At 37.0% G+C, this 18,937-nt stretch overlaps 2 protein-coding genes across 3 annotated transcripts; one reads left to right on the top strand and one right to left on the bottom strand.

The window, feature by feature from the left end:
• Nucleotides 1–493: 493 nt before the first annotated feature.
• On the top strand, nt 494–5,758 carry LOC135580840 (uncharacterized). 2 transcript variants are annotated; one of them, XM_018823472.2, is made up of 10 exons: nt 494–738; nt 865–945; nt 1,207–1,256; nt 2,327–2,404; nt 4,248–4,305; nt 4,378–4,427; nt 4,883–4,991; nt 5,084–5,145; nt 5,259–5,308; nt 5,513–5,758. In XM_018823472.2, the coding sequence occupies exons 1-9, from the start codon at nt 655–657 to the stop codon at nt 5,296–5,298; spliced, it is 612 nt and encodes a 203-aa protein (XP_018679017.2). In that variant the 5' UTR covers nt 494–654; the 3' UTR covers nt 5,299–5,308; nt 5,513–5,758. The 2 variants fall into 2 exon arrangements, with proteins under 2 accessions (XP_018679017.2, XP_064957008.1); XM_065100936.1 differs by having other exon boundaries at nt 5,508–5,758.
• Nucleotides 5,759–5,964: 206 nt separating this feature from the next.
• LOC135586077 (pentatricopeptide repeat-containing protein At1g10910, chloroplastic-like) lies at nt 5,965–18,827 on the bottom strand. Its single transcript, XM_065100934.1, has 11 exons — nt 18,520–18,827; nt 16,429–16,513; nt 15,198–15,461; nt 14,784–15,086; nt 13,360–13,464; nt 12,930–13,029; nt 11,064–11,383; nt 9,689–9,865; nt 9,478–9,606; nt 6,762–7,002; nt 5,965–6,449 (listed from the first exon to the last, which is right to left on the bottom strand). The coding sequence occupies exons 1-10, from the start codon at nt 18,825–18,827 to the stop codon at nt 6,772–6,774; spliced, it is 2,022 nt and encodes a 673-aa protein (XP_064957006.1). The 3' UTR covers nt 5,965–6,449; nt 6,762–6,771.
• Nucleotides 18,828–18,937: the final 110 nt, after the last annotated feature.

The raw sequence follows: 18,937 nt of genomic DNA, 5'->3' as shown, positions 1-18,937 counted from the left end.
GTTTGCATAATTTTTAGGAGCAAATTTATGATATATTTACCGAATCGTGTCGTGAAGTGCTTGTCTTACCAAACCGCGACTTACGTGCCGGCAGGCAGGGCGGCACATCAAGGAGCGCACTGATCAGGATCCCGCCGCTAGATGTGCGCCACGCCAGTCCAATTGGATCGAATCGTGACGTAAGTCGCCAGCGATATGTTCGGGACTTGGTATGGTCAAGCTTTCATTTGAACGGACGGCACGCCGAAATGCCCGTTCCCAGACAGGCAAGTGGTCCCGCGGGGCCGAGCCATTGGGCCTCGGGGACACCGAGGCAAAAGAAGGAGCGCTTCGTGTCGTCATCGGCTTCCCGGGTTGGTCCGAGCCAGGGGAACCAGGCCTCCGAGGGCCATATCGTGTCGTGAAGGCCTCCGAAAGGCGAGCGTGTGCCACGTCAGTCTTTCTGAATTTTGTCGTAACTATAGTCGCTATGCAGAGCAGCGCGCACCGTTGTCGTCTTCCTGAGGACAACTGGACGGTGCACTTCCCACCAGCGCAGCCATCTCTCCGCCTGCCTTTCGCCTGTCTCTGGGTTCTTCGACCCCTTTCCTTCCCTGTTTCAAGATCGGTATATATAGAGTGAGTGGGTGGAAGGGAGGATCGCAACCAGCTGCAATGTCTTGCTTGCATGACCACAGCTGCGAGGATCACAACTGCTCCGCGGATTGGTCGCTCCACACCCACATCGATCTTTCCAAGGTAGTCGATGGCATCTGAGCTCGCCCTCCCCCCGAAACCCCCGAAAATTTCTCTTATTTTCTTGAACTAGGGTTTCGTTCTTTGTTGTGGCACCGAGAATCCAGGGTTTCTTATTTGCATTTGCAGGTTTCGGCCCTAAATGAAGCAGTCGCTGGAAGCGTCAAATCGGTTTTCAAGCCCTGGAATCGTCGATTAGATACTTCCGAGGTCGGTATCGCGTTTCTTTCACTCGAATTTTCTTTTCCTCCCCCGCTTGGCTGTCTTGATGCTACTTCTGTTAATGCTTCGCCCAAAGATGTTGTTCTCGCATGTTGCTTTGTGTTGCTGGTGAAAGATGTTGGTTCCGTGTGTTCTTTCCTTGGGCAAATTACACGGTTCTTTGTGTCTCAGAAGCGAGAATTATTGTTCTCTCAGTGAGGATCGGCATGTCTTGAGCAAACTTTTTATGATCATTTCTTGATGTGGCAGGGCCTCCTCGAAAGCAATGATGGTGATCCTGAATTGCTTGTTTTCATACCGTAAGTAGTCATTCCGCTCTTTGAGTTCCTAAGGTGCTAAAGGAACATTACCTCTTATTACTTCGTTCATCATCTAGCTTTTTTGTCATGGTGTCTTGTAGGTAGAAATGGTACTTTTTCTTCAATGGTCCCATGTTTCTCTTTGTGTAATAAGCTTTAGTGGAACTTGAAAGGAAACTATGATGCATCTATATCCGAGAAACAATCTTCGCAATCTGCAAAATTTGAGGCATTGCTTGAGTTGCTTTCAGTTTCATGTCAAATGCCATCGGATGCTTATATCATATTCAAATAATTTTACTAGTATTTGGAGATGCAGCATCCAAGAAGTTCTGCTTATATCAGTTGTTGATCTTTAATTTTCTGATCGGTTGTGATGACTTGACAATTTGAGCATTTTAAACCCCGAGACTCAAGATGAATCCTTAACATGGACATCCTATGATGTTTTGAGCTTGATTCCATGACAGTGCATTAAACAATGACATTAAGCATATAGTTATGTTTTTTACTTAGAAGGAACATCGTGATCACCTACCAATATGCATAATCCATGGCAATTCTTTGAAGTGCTTGGCACAACAGTGCTCCTCAATATTATCATGATGATTACTGATTCAACAGTAGTATGTCTTTTTGAAATGCTGTGAATTTGTTGGTTCATATAAAGAAATGCATAACCAGAATAGTATGCGGAATCATGGATATTGATTTTGGTGTTCTTTTACAGAAGCAGCTAAATAAGCTCTTCATAAGTGGTCTTCAACCCTTTTTGAGAGCAAGTTTCTGTTTTTCCTCAGACAAATGTTGCAACTGCTTCTATGGAAGCATATTTACTGTCCTTGTTCTTAAAATTTTTATTTTTATTTTTATTTGCCTTCGCATATTCCCTTTTTTTGTAAACTTCTACATTCAAGCTAATACTTTTTGAGCTATGGTTATGCTCAAAATTATAGCATTCTTACTCAGATATACTTGCATGCATACTTATGTGTCAATTATAGGAGTGAATTTTTGGTTTTTGCCTTTTTGTGTTTGTTTGTTCATTTGGTTGCCATTTGTGAATGTAGGTTTACATCAGATGTCAAGATCAAGAGCATATCCGTTGTTGGTGGTTCCGGAGGAACAAGTCCTTCAAAGATGCGAGCGTATGATTCTCCTCATGATGAAAATTTAACATGTTTGCCTTTTAATTTATCTTAATGAAATCTTACCGAGTTTTAGAGTCTCTTTTCATCTGATTTTTAAATAAAGGTATACGTATATGTTTCACCATTCAGATCATCATTGGCACATAAGGCGTTGTCTTTTTTACAATTGCAAGGCATTATTTTTGTCAGTTAAAATAGTGTTTCATGGGAAATTACCTATGATCATATCGATTCCAATGAGACAGCATGTTTTTTTTTTCTCTTGAAGATGGATTGCATTCTGCAGAAAAAATAAAGGAAATGGCTGGGTTGAAATTTTCAAATCCAACCTTTTTTGTTCAATACTATGCACGTTACTTATACTATATATTACACAATTCCTATTGCTTTTACTAACTCCAAAACAGGTCAATAGATCTGGATGATTTAGATTCTGGGAGCAGCCATGTCAAAGTGGATGAATCATGTTCTTTTTCCACCTACCTATGTGCTTGCAGTTTTATAAAAAAAAATCAACTGGAACTAAGCTAATTCTAACAGTAAATTTGTTTCTGATTACCACAGATGTCTGGGTTCTGATGCTGTCAGTGTATGCATCATTATATCAGTGTATAAGGTCTCTGATGATTGCAGCTAAATAGGATTTTGTCTCTTCATGCTTGCAAGCATGGTTCGACTTTGACAGTAACTTCAATTATTAAGTTTATGTATGTGTATATGTGAATTGAAAAAAGATGAAAAGTCCCTATGTGAGGAACCAAGTTCTTTTTAAGCTCTAGATGATGATAAATGTGACTTATCCATGCATGATTTATAGGTAGTGTAAAAGAGTACTGAAGAAAATCAGAAATTTGTTAAACATCTATTCCACTTTCTATTATCTTCTTTCTGGCTTGGTCAATAATGCTTATCTTGTTACTGCAGAACTTATTATCTCTATCTTGGATTGATGTATTTTTGAACTTATATTGTTCCGAGCAATCAACTCTTTTAAGTCCATATCATGTGCAATACAAGCCCCTATTAGTTACCAATAACAATATTGAATATTATAGAGTAATGAGACATGGCGATGTTTGTACCATCATCATCTTCCTGTTGGCAATAGTTGAGTAGCATTATTTTTTTGTCCACATATGTTTCTCCATTCTCTGTAAGATCTGACTCATCTAGTAGGGTATGTTGTGAGAAGTAGGAAGAGTATAAAGAATACAAAATCTGGGCCAACATTTATAAATCAGAAAAAGCACAGTTCTAGAATTTTTCCATAGAGGAATATTGTATAATCTGTGGTCACTTGAAGTACAAAAAAGCAGTGAATACTTAAATATTGCGTAAATTACTTAAATACTTAAAATACAGAGTAAATTCACTTGTCCATTACTGATGAGACTTTCATTTCCCAAATTGTGCTTAAGAAGATACTGCACCATTGAATACCAGAGCTTACTAATATAAGAAGAAGGTGCTGCAAAATGCAGATATAGACATTGTCGGCAAATGAGGGTCATTTTTATATTTCTGTTGATACCTTGTTTGCCGAACATGCAAGAGGATTAATGACTAATTGCTACAAAACTAGCAGTAACATCAAGAGGGTTGCATTCATCTCCACACTGCCTGAAAGACTTAGTGGGACTCCATGGTAATTGGCAATTACCAGCTACCTGTCATGCAGGAAGCTACTATAAAAAATAAACAAGAGCGAGGCCAAATGGCAACTAACATAGGCTTCTGGTGTTGTCAAAAGTGCTAGCCCTCGAAGACACCAAAGTGCCTTATTGCCTGAAACTGGTAGTAGTATTCTTTGAACTTACTAAAATTGCCGAACTTCTGACAGGTTCATAAACCGTGATGGTATCGACTTTTCTGATGCTCAAAACATGCAGCCTGTTCAGGTATTATGTTTGTTAACTTTGGATTAATCGATGAAGTCTTTAAAACATTAAACATTTCTTACTCTTATAAAGGAATGGGACTTGAATGAGAATTTGCAAGGACTCTTGGAGTATCAAACAAGGTAATAATTTTTGGTTTCATCAATTCTCTTGATCTAAGTTATATAACCTAGAATTTAGTTTTTTTAATAAGTTTGTAATTGTAAAAGAGAGTTTTGATTAAATTTTGGTGATTCATAGATTGGCTGTATGCTTGCAATGTTATTCATATAATGCAGAAAATGCACCCGGTGTGATTGCAGAAAGAGAGCAGGTCACATGTTGGTTCCGTGATGGTTGGCCAAGTTAGAAAGAATTTGTCATGATATATAATAGCTTTTGCTTAGAATGTACAAAATTTGCACCCTTCATGCCGTAGAATAAGTAATCGATTTAGAGCCATTTATGGGAAACAGATAATAAGTGATGTTCTTAACAGTTTTATTATATTATAATGTCTATAGTAGTAGACATGAAATCTTTACATAATATAACTGTTAACTTACCTGGTGTCATGTGGTGTTGATAAATTAATCAGATACTCAAGATTTCAGGGTGTGGGAAATCTTACTCTGCATTTTCCTGATAATTTTGGTGGGGATACCACTCAGATATATTACATCGGGTTAAAAGGGGAAGCTACTCAGGTATGCAAGTCTCTTGGGGGGGGGGGGGGGGGGGGGGTTTCTCAATGTAAAGTTGGGAGTACACTTACGGCAACTTGATTATGCTTTTTCAGCTGAAAAGGGATGTGGTAGCGACAATTGTCTATGAAATTACGCCCAATCCATCGGATCACAAGTAAGTTTGGGGATAAGATGCGTCTGACCATGTGGTTTTACATAATTTGTTTGTGTACTTAAACTTGTTGGTCACGAAACAAATAATTTCTGTTCTTTTGGCCGATGTTGCAGAACTCGAGCTGATGCAGGGTCTCTCTCACATGTGGAGTGAAACTTAACAGGTAAGCTTTTCTTGAATGCTCCAGAATTCCTAGCACAGAAGTAGCTTGTTCACATTTAGATTTCAGTTGCACGAAAATTTTTTTTTCTTTTGGGGCTCCAGAATTCTGATTCTGTTGCACATATAATCTTGTTTTCTAAAATACATTTTTTTTGATGTGTTGTTCTTTGTGGGCTTGCATTGCGGCTTACATTGTGCAGTGCAGGGTGACAGAAGCGTAGAGGAATGTTTGCTTTTGCTGCTGCTCTTTTGTGTTTTTGAATGCATCTCTCCTTGCTATATGAAAACCCGGCACGGACATAGTTAAGCCATGTTGATGTTGTTTAACGGACGGACACCTAAACTAAACGCTAACGATATCTGATGTTGTTCTATTTGGGACGGTCTCCCAGTTGTAAGAGCATATCATCAAATACGATGTGCCAGGCAATAAAAAGTGCATTGTGCTGAACCAACCAACACATCAACGAGGAGTCGGGGATGATGCTCTTTGCCCACCAAAGAGAGCATGTGAGATGCGATGACGTGCCAACCGCTTTGAGAGATGGAACATGGTCAGATTATTACCATATCATTAAGAATTAAAATTATATTATCATAATCATTCTGATCGGATAATTATCATGTCATTAAAAATTAAAAATTGTAAAACAATAATGGAAGGATACATTTAAACAAGTATTTTTCATAAAAATTCAGATAAGTTTACAATATTTATAAAATAATAATTTAAACCTTGACTGAGGGGAGTACATCTGGCCTTGAAAATTAAGAACAATACAGACAGCTAGCTAGATTTACACTTGGAGGAGCACAAAGAGGAAGCAAGAGGCTGTCATTCTTTTTCAGCCAAGCAAGCAGCACAATGATCTGCAAGCATATCGATGTTCATCGGTTTCTTCGATGTAAAATTGGATATGCTTCATTCCGCAGCAGCCTGTTAAAAGTGCATCAAATTGAGGAGGCAATCAGTGTCTGCTGGAGTTTTCAGAGTGCGACCGGCAGAAGAGCAAGCGCATCCCACTTTTCAACTAGTAATGCGTTCGGGAGAACTTTACCCACATCTATCTTTCACCAAGGCATTCCCCAGCTGTATTCTTCCCGTGGATAAAGCACTAGCAGTTGATCAACAAATGACAAACCTGGTCAAAAAGATTATCGTTATTATTAGATTGGTTATTGTAAGCACGACCAGGAACCCTATCCCAATTTACATATGGAAACTGTCAGACATTTTATTTATGCTCAATAACAAGTTTATCACAGGCTTAGCAAGTGGCTGGTAAGCCTCCAATTAAATAACCAACAGTCTGAGCTAATGATCTATAACACATGTAGCATAACAATTCAGATCCACTATTTAAAATATAACTGAAACCAATAACCATTTGGAAACAAAAAACAAAATTAAAGTGAGCATTTTCAACATGCATAAAAGAAATTATAGTACTCACTCCTCCAGGATTACTTCTTCGCATTCCGGCTTCCTGGTTTCCTTGACATCATGTATTGCTTCGATAATATTTCCGTTATGATCTGCTTATGACCAAATATATGTGCATTCTTGAGGAGCAGGTTTCTTGATGATGAGTCTACACAGTAACCATGACCTGACATCCATTGAAGCAATTGCAAAAGCAGATCCTTCTTTCCAGGTTTTGCAATAAAACGCGACACAGCTATGTGAAATATATCCTATAGAACGAAGTAGAAAGATTATTACCTTTCCTCTTCCTCAAGATGAAAGGTTAAGGATTCAGTATATCACCTACAAGTCTATACCAAATTTACATGTATTATCTGAGGCTTGTCACCAAAAGGAGAGAAATGGATCCAACAGAAAATTTCATTATGCCAGCAAACAGTACTTATAAATGAACATAAGAGAAAGGCATACTCAACCACATAATTCGACAAAAGCTATGCCTGACTTGCTCCTCAGTGAAAAGGCACTCACAAAAAAGAACCAAACAATGAGATGCCAAAAGCAGCAGAATTGCCATTAAGTGATGCAGGCTCAAGCAACAAATCTAAAGCAAGAACTCTATGCTTAGTCAACCTACATCGATTCGATTCTGGTTGGCTCTCTACAGAAGTTTGAAGTGGCTATTGCAATCAGTATCAACGAACCAATTCAAAGTTCCACAAAGTCAATTGGATCAACCTTACAGGGAAGCGATATGGTCCAACTTAATAGGCCTTACTGATCAAATAGCTTCCACGTGACTTAAGATGCCCAGACTTTAATGGTAGGCTCGTCTAGACTTACACAATCTAAGATCACATCAGCTTCTGGTGCGTGGCATAGAGGACTGCTGGATCCAGAGATACAAATAAGCATGCAAAAGGTCGAAAGCATGCTGATTCATAAGAAGCATTTAAACAACATTTAATCATGGTGTGCCCCATGATCCAAAGGTGAGGATAAATAGTGATGACAATTGAGCATTTAGACAGCGATACAGCCACATACTTTGATGATCGCATTCAATGCTGCTTGACAGGTCATGAATAAAGGAAGTTATGTTCAATCGCTACATACAGGACACAACCATAATATTATGAGCAATGGTCTTCCCTTTACATGCAGAGAAAGGAAAAGGGCATTAGAAGTACCAAGTAAGACAACTGAGGAGACTTTAGAATGATTTTATGAAGAGTGAGGGGAGAAGCATGCAGCACAATATCAGCAATTCTTCGACAACCTATATATCATACTAGTACCTTATGTAGGCATTCAAAATATGACACCTACTCAAGATTCATATTCAATGGTTAAGGTTGACCACATGTCTCTTGTTAATGCTGCATGACAACTAGCTGCATGTCGTACTCGTGTCTGTTCCCGCCAATTATGTGAGTTCATGTTGCGGTATCATTGCAATGCAATATAATATAGTCCATAAAAGCCTTGACAAACACCAGGTGATGTACTCATGCTAGCAACCATAGCAGAATTCGTGCCCAAGAGTTATGCTACTAGTACACAAGCTCGCACATCACAAAAGGCACTTGTACAACACACTTTGGAGTTTGGACATCAACTATAATGAGCCTCAACTGTGGTAGTGATGAACATTGCTACCACAGTTGACTGTTTCAAGTCTTCAACACTGTAGCTTCCTAATTGAATTTTTATTATTGAATAATGATACTAGCCAAATTATCTTAGAAACTTTTAAGATAATACATCTATTCTTAATTTATATAATTACGACATGCACAAAGATGCATATTTGAGCTAAACCTACTTTACGATCACCAACTTGAGAAAATCTCTTCTATATTGTTTTGGTCCAAATCCTTCGACTTCTCTAACTTCATTTCTTTGAATCATCATATTCACACAACAAAATGTTTGAAAATAATGCCAATATTAATGTGTCTTTAACAGCTCAAGGATGTAGTTCCTCCAACATTAAAAAATATCTGATGTAGTTGTGCAAATATAACCTCTTTTTTCATTATGTCATTTCTGCTCTTTTAAGCTTTACATTCAAATTTCAACTTGCATGGGCATCTAAGTCAATGTAATGTCAAAACAGCTTGCAAGTGGAGTCTCTCATAGCACAAATGAAGATGTTGACAGCTTTGAGTCATCTTCAACTTATAACTTGGGTAGAGAGTTACATAGCAAACTTTAGCCCATATATCAACAAAAGTATCCCCATTCTTCAAAAACTAAAAATCCCATATATTTTGAACACTTTTAAAGAAGGGACGGGGCCACAGTAGCATGTTGTTGGTTAAGTAACAGAAGTTTCTGTCAGAAGGTGGTATTGGCTAGTGCTGGGATGATACTATATCCGAGGATTCAAGTGCTGCCAGAACAAAATTTTAGAAGGAACAATTACAAAAAAGTTGACCAACCTGTTCTAAATTTTTATTACACCATCCTGTATTTAAAAAAGAGAACATGAGAGTTATACAAAAGACAAAAGTTGAAATTTTGGAGAATATAAAGGTCCATATAGTTAGTTTAGTCAATGTAGCAAATCTACGGTCAGGTGACTCAAAGATTACGCATTAATTAGACAAAACAAGCAAGCATTCCATCTTTCTGAAATGGATTTAAGGATACAGAGTTATAAACTATCTCAAGAACATTAAGATCACAATAAAATAAATAAATAAATAAATAAAATGGAGGGGTTCAGTGAGAAATCATACCGGACCGATTTGGTAGCTTGAAAGATGAAGTGCTTTCAGAACATCATTTATCAAGTTTATATTGCCAGATTTCATAAATGAAATAGCAAATCTCTCCAAGCATTTCTCGGATAATAGTGGTGTATTATCCTATTCAATTGGAAACAGTAAACTTAATGCAAGAGGAGCTCAAAACAAAATATATGTACACCAAAATGCGAGATGGTCATACCTTCACGACTATATAGGCATCTTTCAGAAGCCCTGCTGCCACTAAGATGTCAACTATTCTCTCATGAAGAGACTTACACAATGTTCTCTTACTGTATCTTAACATGTTATAAATAGAAAATGCCTCTGATGGAAAGCCTGATTGTCCTAATTGTAAAATTAGGGAAGAACAAAGCTCCTACAAACAGTATCAGTAATTAGATAAGATACAAAGATTTCTATAGCAGAAACATTGAAATATAATACTTTATAATCTTACATCGAAACTAGAGATAAAAGAGAACTAGGGTGACATTCATTGTATTCCATTTGTTCAAGAACATCAATGAATTGATACACGTTAATAGTTAATACTGGTATCCATAATTTCTTTTTGGGATTTCTTGACATATAATGGATGACCAGCCACCCAAAATTAAAAGGATGAAAAATTATAAAATCTGACCGAACTTTCCTAATTGTCTTTAACATTTGAAGGACATAAAGATATTTCATAGTTAATGTCAAGGAGAGAAAGAAATTCAGGTCTAATACTGAAGTAGATGGATTTAATGCAGTAACCTTCACTAGTGAACAAAGCTTGAAATGACTTGAAACTTTGTCCATTTAATTACCCATATATGAGAAAAAATTACTATGATAAAACTTTTAAAAAGATATTTAAGATTTATTTGGATAAATACTTGAATTTGTAAGTCTCTGATTTCAAGAATTTACTCAGTCTGTAGAGCCATATCCCCGGACAACCATGATATGGCTTGAATACTAGTGGTGGGAGGTACCTTCATGGTGATACCTTATTAAAAAGTGCACATTTGGATTTTTTTAGCGAAAGGTCTTCCCTATAGCAGCACCACAAAAGTTCATCACCGCTTCATAGTTCATACACAAGGACCTAAATTTCCATTATCACCATTTCAGATGTATGGACTCTATTTCCTGTAGTGATCATTTCAGACCAAAAAAACAAAAAGATGCAGACTTATGTAGAGATTGTGTTAAAACCAAAGAAGCTCAAAAATAAATTCTACCGGACACATGTATTTCATAGCTTTGGGATATTATGATTCCCCAACAGAAATTAAAACTTAAAAAAAAAAACCCTATGATATGCTTTCAATTGCTGTCAGTGTTTCCTCCAAATCCACTTAAATGCAGCCAATATTACTCATATTTACACCATCTGATGCCAATGCTTCCATTTAATGAAAAAACACCTTTTACATGTTACCATACACTTATCAGTTATCATCCATGCATCATTTTGAAGTAAAATTTATGATTGAGTTCAATCTGTAATGGTTATGTATAGAATATACTTCACAGAGAAAGATCACAGTGGCATTATCAGGGCAAACAAATCTGAGAAAACTTACCTCATTTAGTTGATGGCCTTTACCATACATGTCTTCAGTAGTTCGGTATGCGAGGTGATACAACTTTTCTCTACAAAAATACTTAATGAGGATGTGAAATGTGTTCCAATCTGGAGATATTGACAATTCATCCAATTTTTTCAACATCTGCATTACACTTTCCATATCTCCTGCATTGCAGTAAGCCCTTAACAGTGTATTAAGCATTACCAAATCATATCTATCATACTTTGCTTCAAAATCCTTTGCAAGTTGTTTTGCTTCCTTTAATAAACCACTTCGACATAATGCTGAAATCATGATGCTATAGGAATACCCATCTGCAGAAATAGGATTTATATCAAATTATGAACAATGAAATTTGCAGATTGAAAATGCTAACAAGATTATCAACTGCAACAACAGGAAGCCATTGTTCCAAACAATTCCACATTGACTGACGAAAATATTTAACTAAGAACCTGAATTACATAAATCTCCTGAGAGATAGTTGTCATACAATTCACATGAAAACTATATAGTGCATCAAGTAGCTTTTGAAATTACAAATTTCATATTAGTTATCGGAGGGACATTGTCTATATAAGAAAGTTGCGTCCTCTTGTTATTTCCAACCAGAATAAGTAAGTGGTTACATGGATGGAAGATCTAGCACTACTAAGTGTGATCCAAAATCCAAAATAATCTGGAATATGTAAAGATTAGGATTAACCTAGACATAGTTGCCTTCCAGGCGCCTTGGAATTTATGAGCCATCGAAGAGAAAAGGAGCTGAAATATGAGAGATGTAATAAAAGCAGCGAGGAAACAAACAAGAGGGCTGCCCCAATGGTGACTCAAGACACTGCTTGAAACAAGTTCATGCCCATTGAACCAAAAGGAATGGTACACTGCAAAACAAGGCAGTATGGAAGTCCATCTACATGGATGTGCTTTACACCTGTACCCTGAGCTGACATGGGGCATGAAGCAGTACCTTAATATCTGCTATCTTGAAGATTATACCAGTCTAAATATGTTTCACAATATTTGTTGTATTGGACCTACCGTCTCAGCAGAAACAAATATATGAAATGTCCAGCACAGCTGCTAACTCATATGTGGTCAAGGCCTCAAGGGTACTACTTAATCTCAAAAAACATAGAACTAATACTCCCTTCACTATCACATAAAACATAGAACCAATACCTTATGGTTGCTAATTCAAACCATTCCCCACTTTCAACATTTCAATTGTAGAGGATAATGTACCTACATAAACCTTTTTCTCAGTGATAGAACTTAATTTTTAGCTGATATGAATGCCATGACCAATCCAAGCATAACCATAAATTCTTGTGAAAAGTACTTAATGAACTGTTAAAAAAAGGATAATGTTTTGAGTGGAATCATTATGATTTGCAACATAGAGGATGACTCATGGAATCTACAAGTGATGCAGGATGAGCCAAAACAACATTACTTCAAATGCAGGAAGATCCCAGATGAAAACCTTTAAGATGTAGAAAGCATGAAGGGATATAATTGCTACTGTCTAACAGTACCAATCATCTTCCATTATCTCATTAAATCTTTTCAATGCATTGCTGACCAAAGGTAGTTAAAGCATTATGGTTTGTTGTTGTTGCTGCTGTATCTTTTAAAATGTATTATCTTCATAATGTATATGTTTCATTTACCTTTTTCAATTAGTTAATTTTTGTCAAAGGCGGGTTGTCTTGTTACCTAAAACATCTTGTGATTTCGATTTACAAATTGAATAGTGCTGTTTGCGAATGTAACTAAGAAAGTGCAAGACTTCATATGATTGGCAGCCTGTTTCCATCAAATTATTATTATTTTTTCTAACATATCAAGTCAGCATACCAGATTTTACATCTCTTTCCTTCATCCGGGCAAATATTCTCTTTGCTTCAGATAAATGTCCTGCCTTGGCAAGATTGTCCATGATTATGCAATATGGCATCTGCAAGAATGCTTACATTTCATGAGGACAAAGATCGTTATATGATTAAATTTTGAATAATACAGAACTACATATGTAAGCAAATTACTGGCATAAAAACACAAAAGCCACCAATTTTGTCTGATCCATGTAGGTCACAAAGTAGTGCCCTTAAAAGTTAAAAGGCATTAGGAGTTTAATTGCCTTTACTGTTCATCCTATAAGAGTTTTGAAAGAGAGACATTTAAATCTTTGCGAACAGGATAAATTTTGGCATATGATAGAATCATAAAGGAAAAATTGCAAATTTTATATAATTCATGCATTGGCAACTATGTAGGTAATACCTACCTCATCCTCAGCATATCCCAAAGCCTCTAACTCAGATAAGAGTTCCTCTGATTTCTCAAATAGATGACCTCTAGCATAGACCTTCAAAAAGGTAGTCATAATAACCTAAAAATTTGCACATGGTCAGGATTACGATGAAAAAAATTGACAAGTTCATGATTAACAAGAAATATATATGGGATGCAATTACTAAATGGTTTGAGTTAATTTCACGAAATTCATAGCAGTCATTAGAAAAAATTGACAAGTTCATGATTAACAAGAAATATATATGGGATGCAATTACTAAATGGTTTGAGTTAATTTTCACGAAATTCATAGCAGTCATTAGAAATTGCCATATATAATCATTAGGCCTAACATTACGAATTTTCTAAAGCAAAAGGCTATCTGCAAGAATCAAATCAAGACAAAATGCTAACAAATAAAAAGTTCGAATATATTGTGCTAAAATTCTTCCAGCTTTTAGCACCTTAAACATAAATCTAAATCAGATAAGAGTTATAAAAAAATGAGGGAATACAAAAATTTGCTGATACTTGGATGTAACAGCAGGAATCTTATTTTTTAAACACAAACCATGGATCATTTAGCACATGCAGATGACAAATGTTTGGACTACTTAAGTAGAAACACACTGATGGTAATACGTGATAATAGTTTAAAAAACTGATGGCATGCTTATGACTGATGGATCAAGGATGGATACAACTTACATAAGATAGTGAAATTCTAGGCTTAGGTCTGGACGAGGACTCTGAAAGTTAAGAAGGGCCATTTGGAACTGCTAGAAATACTCTCTAAAGAAACAATGATGGATGACAAAGGATGAATAAAGTATACATTTCATTGTGATCATTTATCTCTGCAGTGGGTGCACTTTTATGGTACTAGGGATACAAAGTTCAACTCTAAATGTTAATATGGTTTTTCACAAGAAGAGATAAAATGTGATCTTGCCTCCAACTCTAAATGTGAATATGGTTTTTCACAAGAAGAGATAAAATGTAATCTTGTCTCCAACTCTAAATGTGAATATGGATTTTCACAAGAAGAGATAAAAAGTAATCTTGCCTCCAATCAGAGAAGTTCAATAGACAAATGACTAAAAAGGTACGTCAATTATAACTTACTCAGTTCTCATTAGCTCATATCTACTAGCGAAAAAGAATTCACCAGCACAACCTAATTCTTTAAAAGGCCTGGAAGTATGGCTTTAATTATGATAGAGTGGATACTTAAATAACTGAAAGATGCTTTATTGGTAAATCATGAGTACTGCTAAAACATCATTTTTCATCAGGTCATAAACTTCTGAAAGAGAACAAGAAGAAGAAGCTTTCCATGACAGCAATGCAAGGAATACAGATCATAAACTTAGTGACACTAGGACATGAAATAGATAAACAATGATGAAAAGAAACCTTATTGGGCACTAATCCAGAAGATTTCATATCATTCACCAATTTCTCAGCCTTCATATAATTCCCATCAACTGAGTATGCATTGAGCAAAGAATTGTAATGAAATACATTAGGAGGATGGCCTTCATTTTTCATCTGCTGAAAATACATCTCTGCTTCTTCACATAAATTGTTTGAAGCACAAATAGCCAGAAGAGAGCCATATATGACACTGTCCATGTGCAAACCTTTACTCCGAAGCTCCTGGACCAATTGCATTGCCTTAGAGTAACCATTCTTCACTTTAATCCAACCTGATAAAAGCTAGAATAAACAGGAAAACAAGTTCAACAAAGCAAGACTTGCCATAATCACTCACAAACTTCTAAAAGAATGAATAACGCTAGCAGTAGAATAAGAGTTAGGGTATCATACGGTACTATAAGTGACCAAATCCGGTAATAGACCATCATCTTTCATTTGCTCAAACAACCTCATACTGCTCTCGAATCTTCCATTCGTCACCATACAACCAAGAATAGAGTTACAAACAGAGACATTAATTTTCATCGATTTATCTGGAATACTATCATAGACTTTTAGCGCTTTGATAGGACTGCGACTTATACCCATATATTTGATAAAACTGCTATATGATGCAAAGTTGAGCTTCCCATGCCTCTGCATCCAGTCAAAAAGCTGCACAATCACAGAGAAAATGACCTTAGCTTCTCCTCAACTGAACACTGTAACAATTTTTTTCAAAGAGCTGCTTCGCAGAATGCTCTGTGTGACGAATACGTCAAATAATAACATGTCATTTATTCATTAAGCACATCTGAATTATTAACATTTTATTGGTAGAAAAGAAAATCAAGATAGCGTGTATATTGAATAGCTATGGCCTGGATAATCACTAATTAGTAAGAAAAGCTTATCCACTTAATCTAGAAAAAGGGCCCTCACAGCTGTAAATAAGCCATAACATGACAACAAAGATGCTGACTTATCTATAGAACAGTTTCCAGTTGTATTTACCATAATCTGAAGCTTTTTTTCACTGCAGAAAAGATTCTGCAGCCTAGAGATATTTAGCCTAGGCACAAAACTTTATACGTTAAACTATAACTATTTTCACTTTTATGATATGTTCTCTAATTTGCGTAAAAAAGAAATACTTCTCTTGAAGTTTTGTGTTTTATGAACACACAGATGGTCTTAATACAGAACTTGATGTGACTGCTCAACTGAAAAGATGTGGCTGCTTAAGAATTATAAAGCTCAGGATGTCATATTCTGCTGCCTAGAAATATTTAGCCTGGGCACAAAAGGCACAAAACATCATTCATTAAATCATTACTGTTCTGTTATGCTCTCTGATTTCCCTTGAAATTTCATGTTTTGTGAACATGCAGATAGTCTTAAGAGAGAACTTGGTGTTACTGTGAACAGTTGTATAGTTGCTGCATATGCACTAAAAAACTTACTCATGCAACAGAAAAATTATACTCTTTTAGCTATAAATAAAACACAGGGAAACAATATCTAAAAATGAAGCATAACAGATTTAATAAGAAATGCTACGAACATATAAAACATAATTACATAAACAAGATAATAATTACTAATTTCAACTTATATGAGACAAGAAAGATATTTAAGTAACCTGAGAAATTTCATTCCATCTTCTTGACTCCCCAAAATAGCGTATAAGATTATTGTAATCTTGAACTTGCAAAACTCCCTCAACTCTGCATACAATGAATACAAACATGATACAAAATCGATAATATCCAATTAGTGTCAAATGTGGACCATAGAAAAATTTGAAGCAGATTAGGTTTACCAAGGATGATAATAAAAGTCTTGCAATGCTAGAATGTCATCAACATGGCGTATTTCAAATCACACCATACAGGTGTAGAATATCAGGAATAGTATTCTGTATACTAGATCTCAACATTGATTCAAGTACAGACTTTCAAAAATGAAAAGAAAAGAAACAAGGAAAATAAAATGGGAAAGCATAGGAGAATTTGTATTTTAAGCCAAGGATTGAAATTTCGTACCGTACCGGAATTTTGAAATTTTCTCGATATGGTACGGTACGGTACTGTATACCGAGCGATATATTTCAATATACTGCTCAGTATGTGTGTGTGTGTGTGTGTGTGTGTATATAAGAGAGGTAAACTGCTCGGTATACCTCTCTTCTCCCCACACGAGGCGACGTCGCCGAGGCAACGCCGCCTCTCTTCTTGAGCGACGTCGCAGAAAAAAAAGAAAATCTTCGCCCCACGACGTCAATACTCTTCTCCCCACGTGCGGATGAGAAATCGCCGCAAACGAGGAGAACGACGCCAATCTCAGGTTCTCCTTTTTTTTTTCCTATTTCTTTCTTCCCCTTCTGCCTTTTCTTTAACCTTCTCCCTCGATCATCGTCGACTCCCTCTTTCTTCTCTCTCGGTCACCGTCGACGATAATAGCCTCGATCGATGGTACCGTTCGGTAGCGGACGGTCCGTGTACCGGTCCGTTAGCGGACCGATACATACCGTCCGGTACGGATGGTATCATTCGGTATTGCAAACCTTGTTTTAAGCAAATGATAACCTGATGGCTCTAACGGACCGGTACATACCGTCCGGTACGGATGGTATCATTCGGTATTGCAAACCTTGTTTTAAGCAAATGATAACCTGATGGCACACTTCCAAGAGCAAAGTACTACTAGAAATAGCTTATAAAGAACAATTGAATAATTAGTTACCAAATTATGAATAAAATTTATGAGAGGGGAAAGAAAATGAAATTCAGTGGTGCTATAAAATGGTTCAAATGGAAAATTCAGAGGAAATTACCAGGTCCAGATTTTTATCTCAGATGAACCAATTAGGCAATAAATAAGAGAATAGCATGATGTATGCTTTTCAAAAAAGAGGCCACAAAATAATTAGATTCATAACTTTAAAGTTTACAGATAACAAGAAATTACGGATGAGAATGGAAAAAACAATTTCAACTGGAACTGTGGCGCACCAGCCCAATGGTGTCAGGTTGGAATATCATTGCCTAAGTACAGGGTGAAGTTCCAACATTTTTTTGTCAAAAAAAAAAAGATCGAAATGGCAGATAGAGTTACATCTGACTAACTTTGACTGGGCAGAGTCATACAATTTTCATAAACAAAACTAGGTCAGGATAGGTATCATATTACTTAACCATCCTTGACCAACCCACACCATGAAAAAATCACCCTAAAAAATTCATCTAAATAATTTTCCCTACTAAATAGGGAAAATATATTTCTTTCATAATTTATTCACATTGTGTTGCAATAGAAAAGAACCATTAGGGTCAGTTTTTAAATGTGGATCAGAGTGGTATTATAGTTCTTAATACCTTCCCTGCCCCACCCGTTGTCATGCTAGTTCTTGGCCTCGCCCTCATTCTCCAATGACGGAGGACACACAAACCAATGCCAGTTTGCAATCTCATCAAAAGAGAGGATTTTTCTACTAGTTACTCTTCGCAATTATGTAGCATAACCACCATACATCCAACAATTTGTCTTTGCCCTGTAATACACCTCCGGTCTAGCCCCAGACAAGAATCAAGAACCCTATGAAGCCACTCGAGACAAGATTCCAATTTCTTGACAGCGAGAAGAAACAATTTTCCAATATCAAAATACAGCTCCTAACCCGAAACATCAAGACCCCTATCTTGTAACACTGGGAACGGACGAGGAAAAGCACCTGGGGAGGACCGAAACCGGGTCGGGAGATGCTTTGACCTCGGCGACCGCGGCCCGTCTAGCGGGAGAGTCGAAAGAAGGCTTCGCAGTGACCGGCGAAGGGGAGACCGAAGAAGAGGAGGTGGAGGAGGTGGAGACGTGGGATTGTTGGAGGGTTTTGGAGAGGGCGAACAACCGGCAGACATTGTTACGGCTCTTCTTTACGAAACGTCCGGAGAGAGGCTGTGGAAGACAGGGTCGAGGAGGGAGAGAGACGATGGCGAAGGCGGAGGCGGAGGCGGAGCAGAGGGAAACTGCGGAGACCTCCATGCGCGTAATCTTGTTTGTTTTCTACGGCCGCTCCTCATCGTTATTATAGCACTGGGCTTGTGCTATCCCGTCGGCCCAATGTAACGTAATCTATATGGGCCGACCACTGA

Source organism: Musa acuminata, chromosome BXJ2-3, assembly GCF_036884655.1.
Source record: "Musa acuminata AAA Group cultivar baxijiao chromosome BXJ2-3, Cavendish_Baxijiao_AAA, whole genome shotgun sequence".
In the NCBI taxonomy this organism is placed as follows: Eukaryota; Viridiplantae; Streptophyta; class Magnoliopsida; order Zingiberales; family Musaceae; genus Musa; species Musa acuminata.
Note: the sequence above shows the minus strand (reverse complement) of the source record. Positions and strands in the feature narration are given on the sequence as shown.

Bases quoted from the DNA above. Each gene is read 5' to 3' on its own strand.
- LOC135580840 (XM_018823472.2), top strand. From the start codon at position 655: ATGTCTTGCTTGCATGACCACAGCTGCGAGGATCACAACTGCTCCGCG. The intron at 1,257-2,326 runs GTAAGTAGTCAT...TTGTGAATGTAG, and splicing joins GAATTGCTTGTTTTCATACC to GTTTACATCAGATGTCAAGA. The intron at 4,428-4,882 runs GTAATAATTTTT...TAAATTAATCAG, and splicing joins CTCTTGGAGTATCAAACAAG to ATACTCAAGATTTCAGGGTG.
- LOC135586077 (XM_065100934.1), bottom strand. From the start codon at position 18,827: ATGGAGGTCTCCGCAGTTTCCCTCTGCTCCGCCTCCGCCTCCGCCTTC. The intron at 16,514-18,519 runs GTGCTTTTCCTC...CATTGTATGCAG, and splicing joins CCGGTTTCGGTCCTCCCCAG to AGTTGAGGGAGTTTTGCAAG. The intron at 11,384-12,929 runs GTATGCTGACTT...CTATTTCTGCAG, and splicing joins GGAAAGAGATGTAAAATCTG to ATGGGTATTCCTATAGCATC.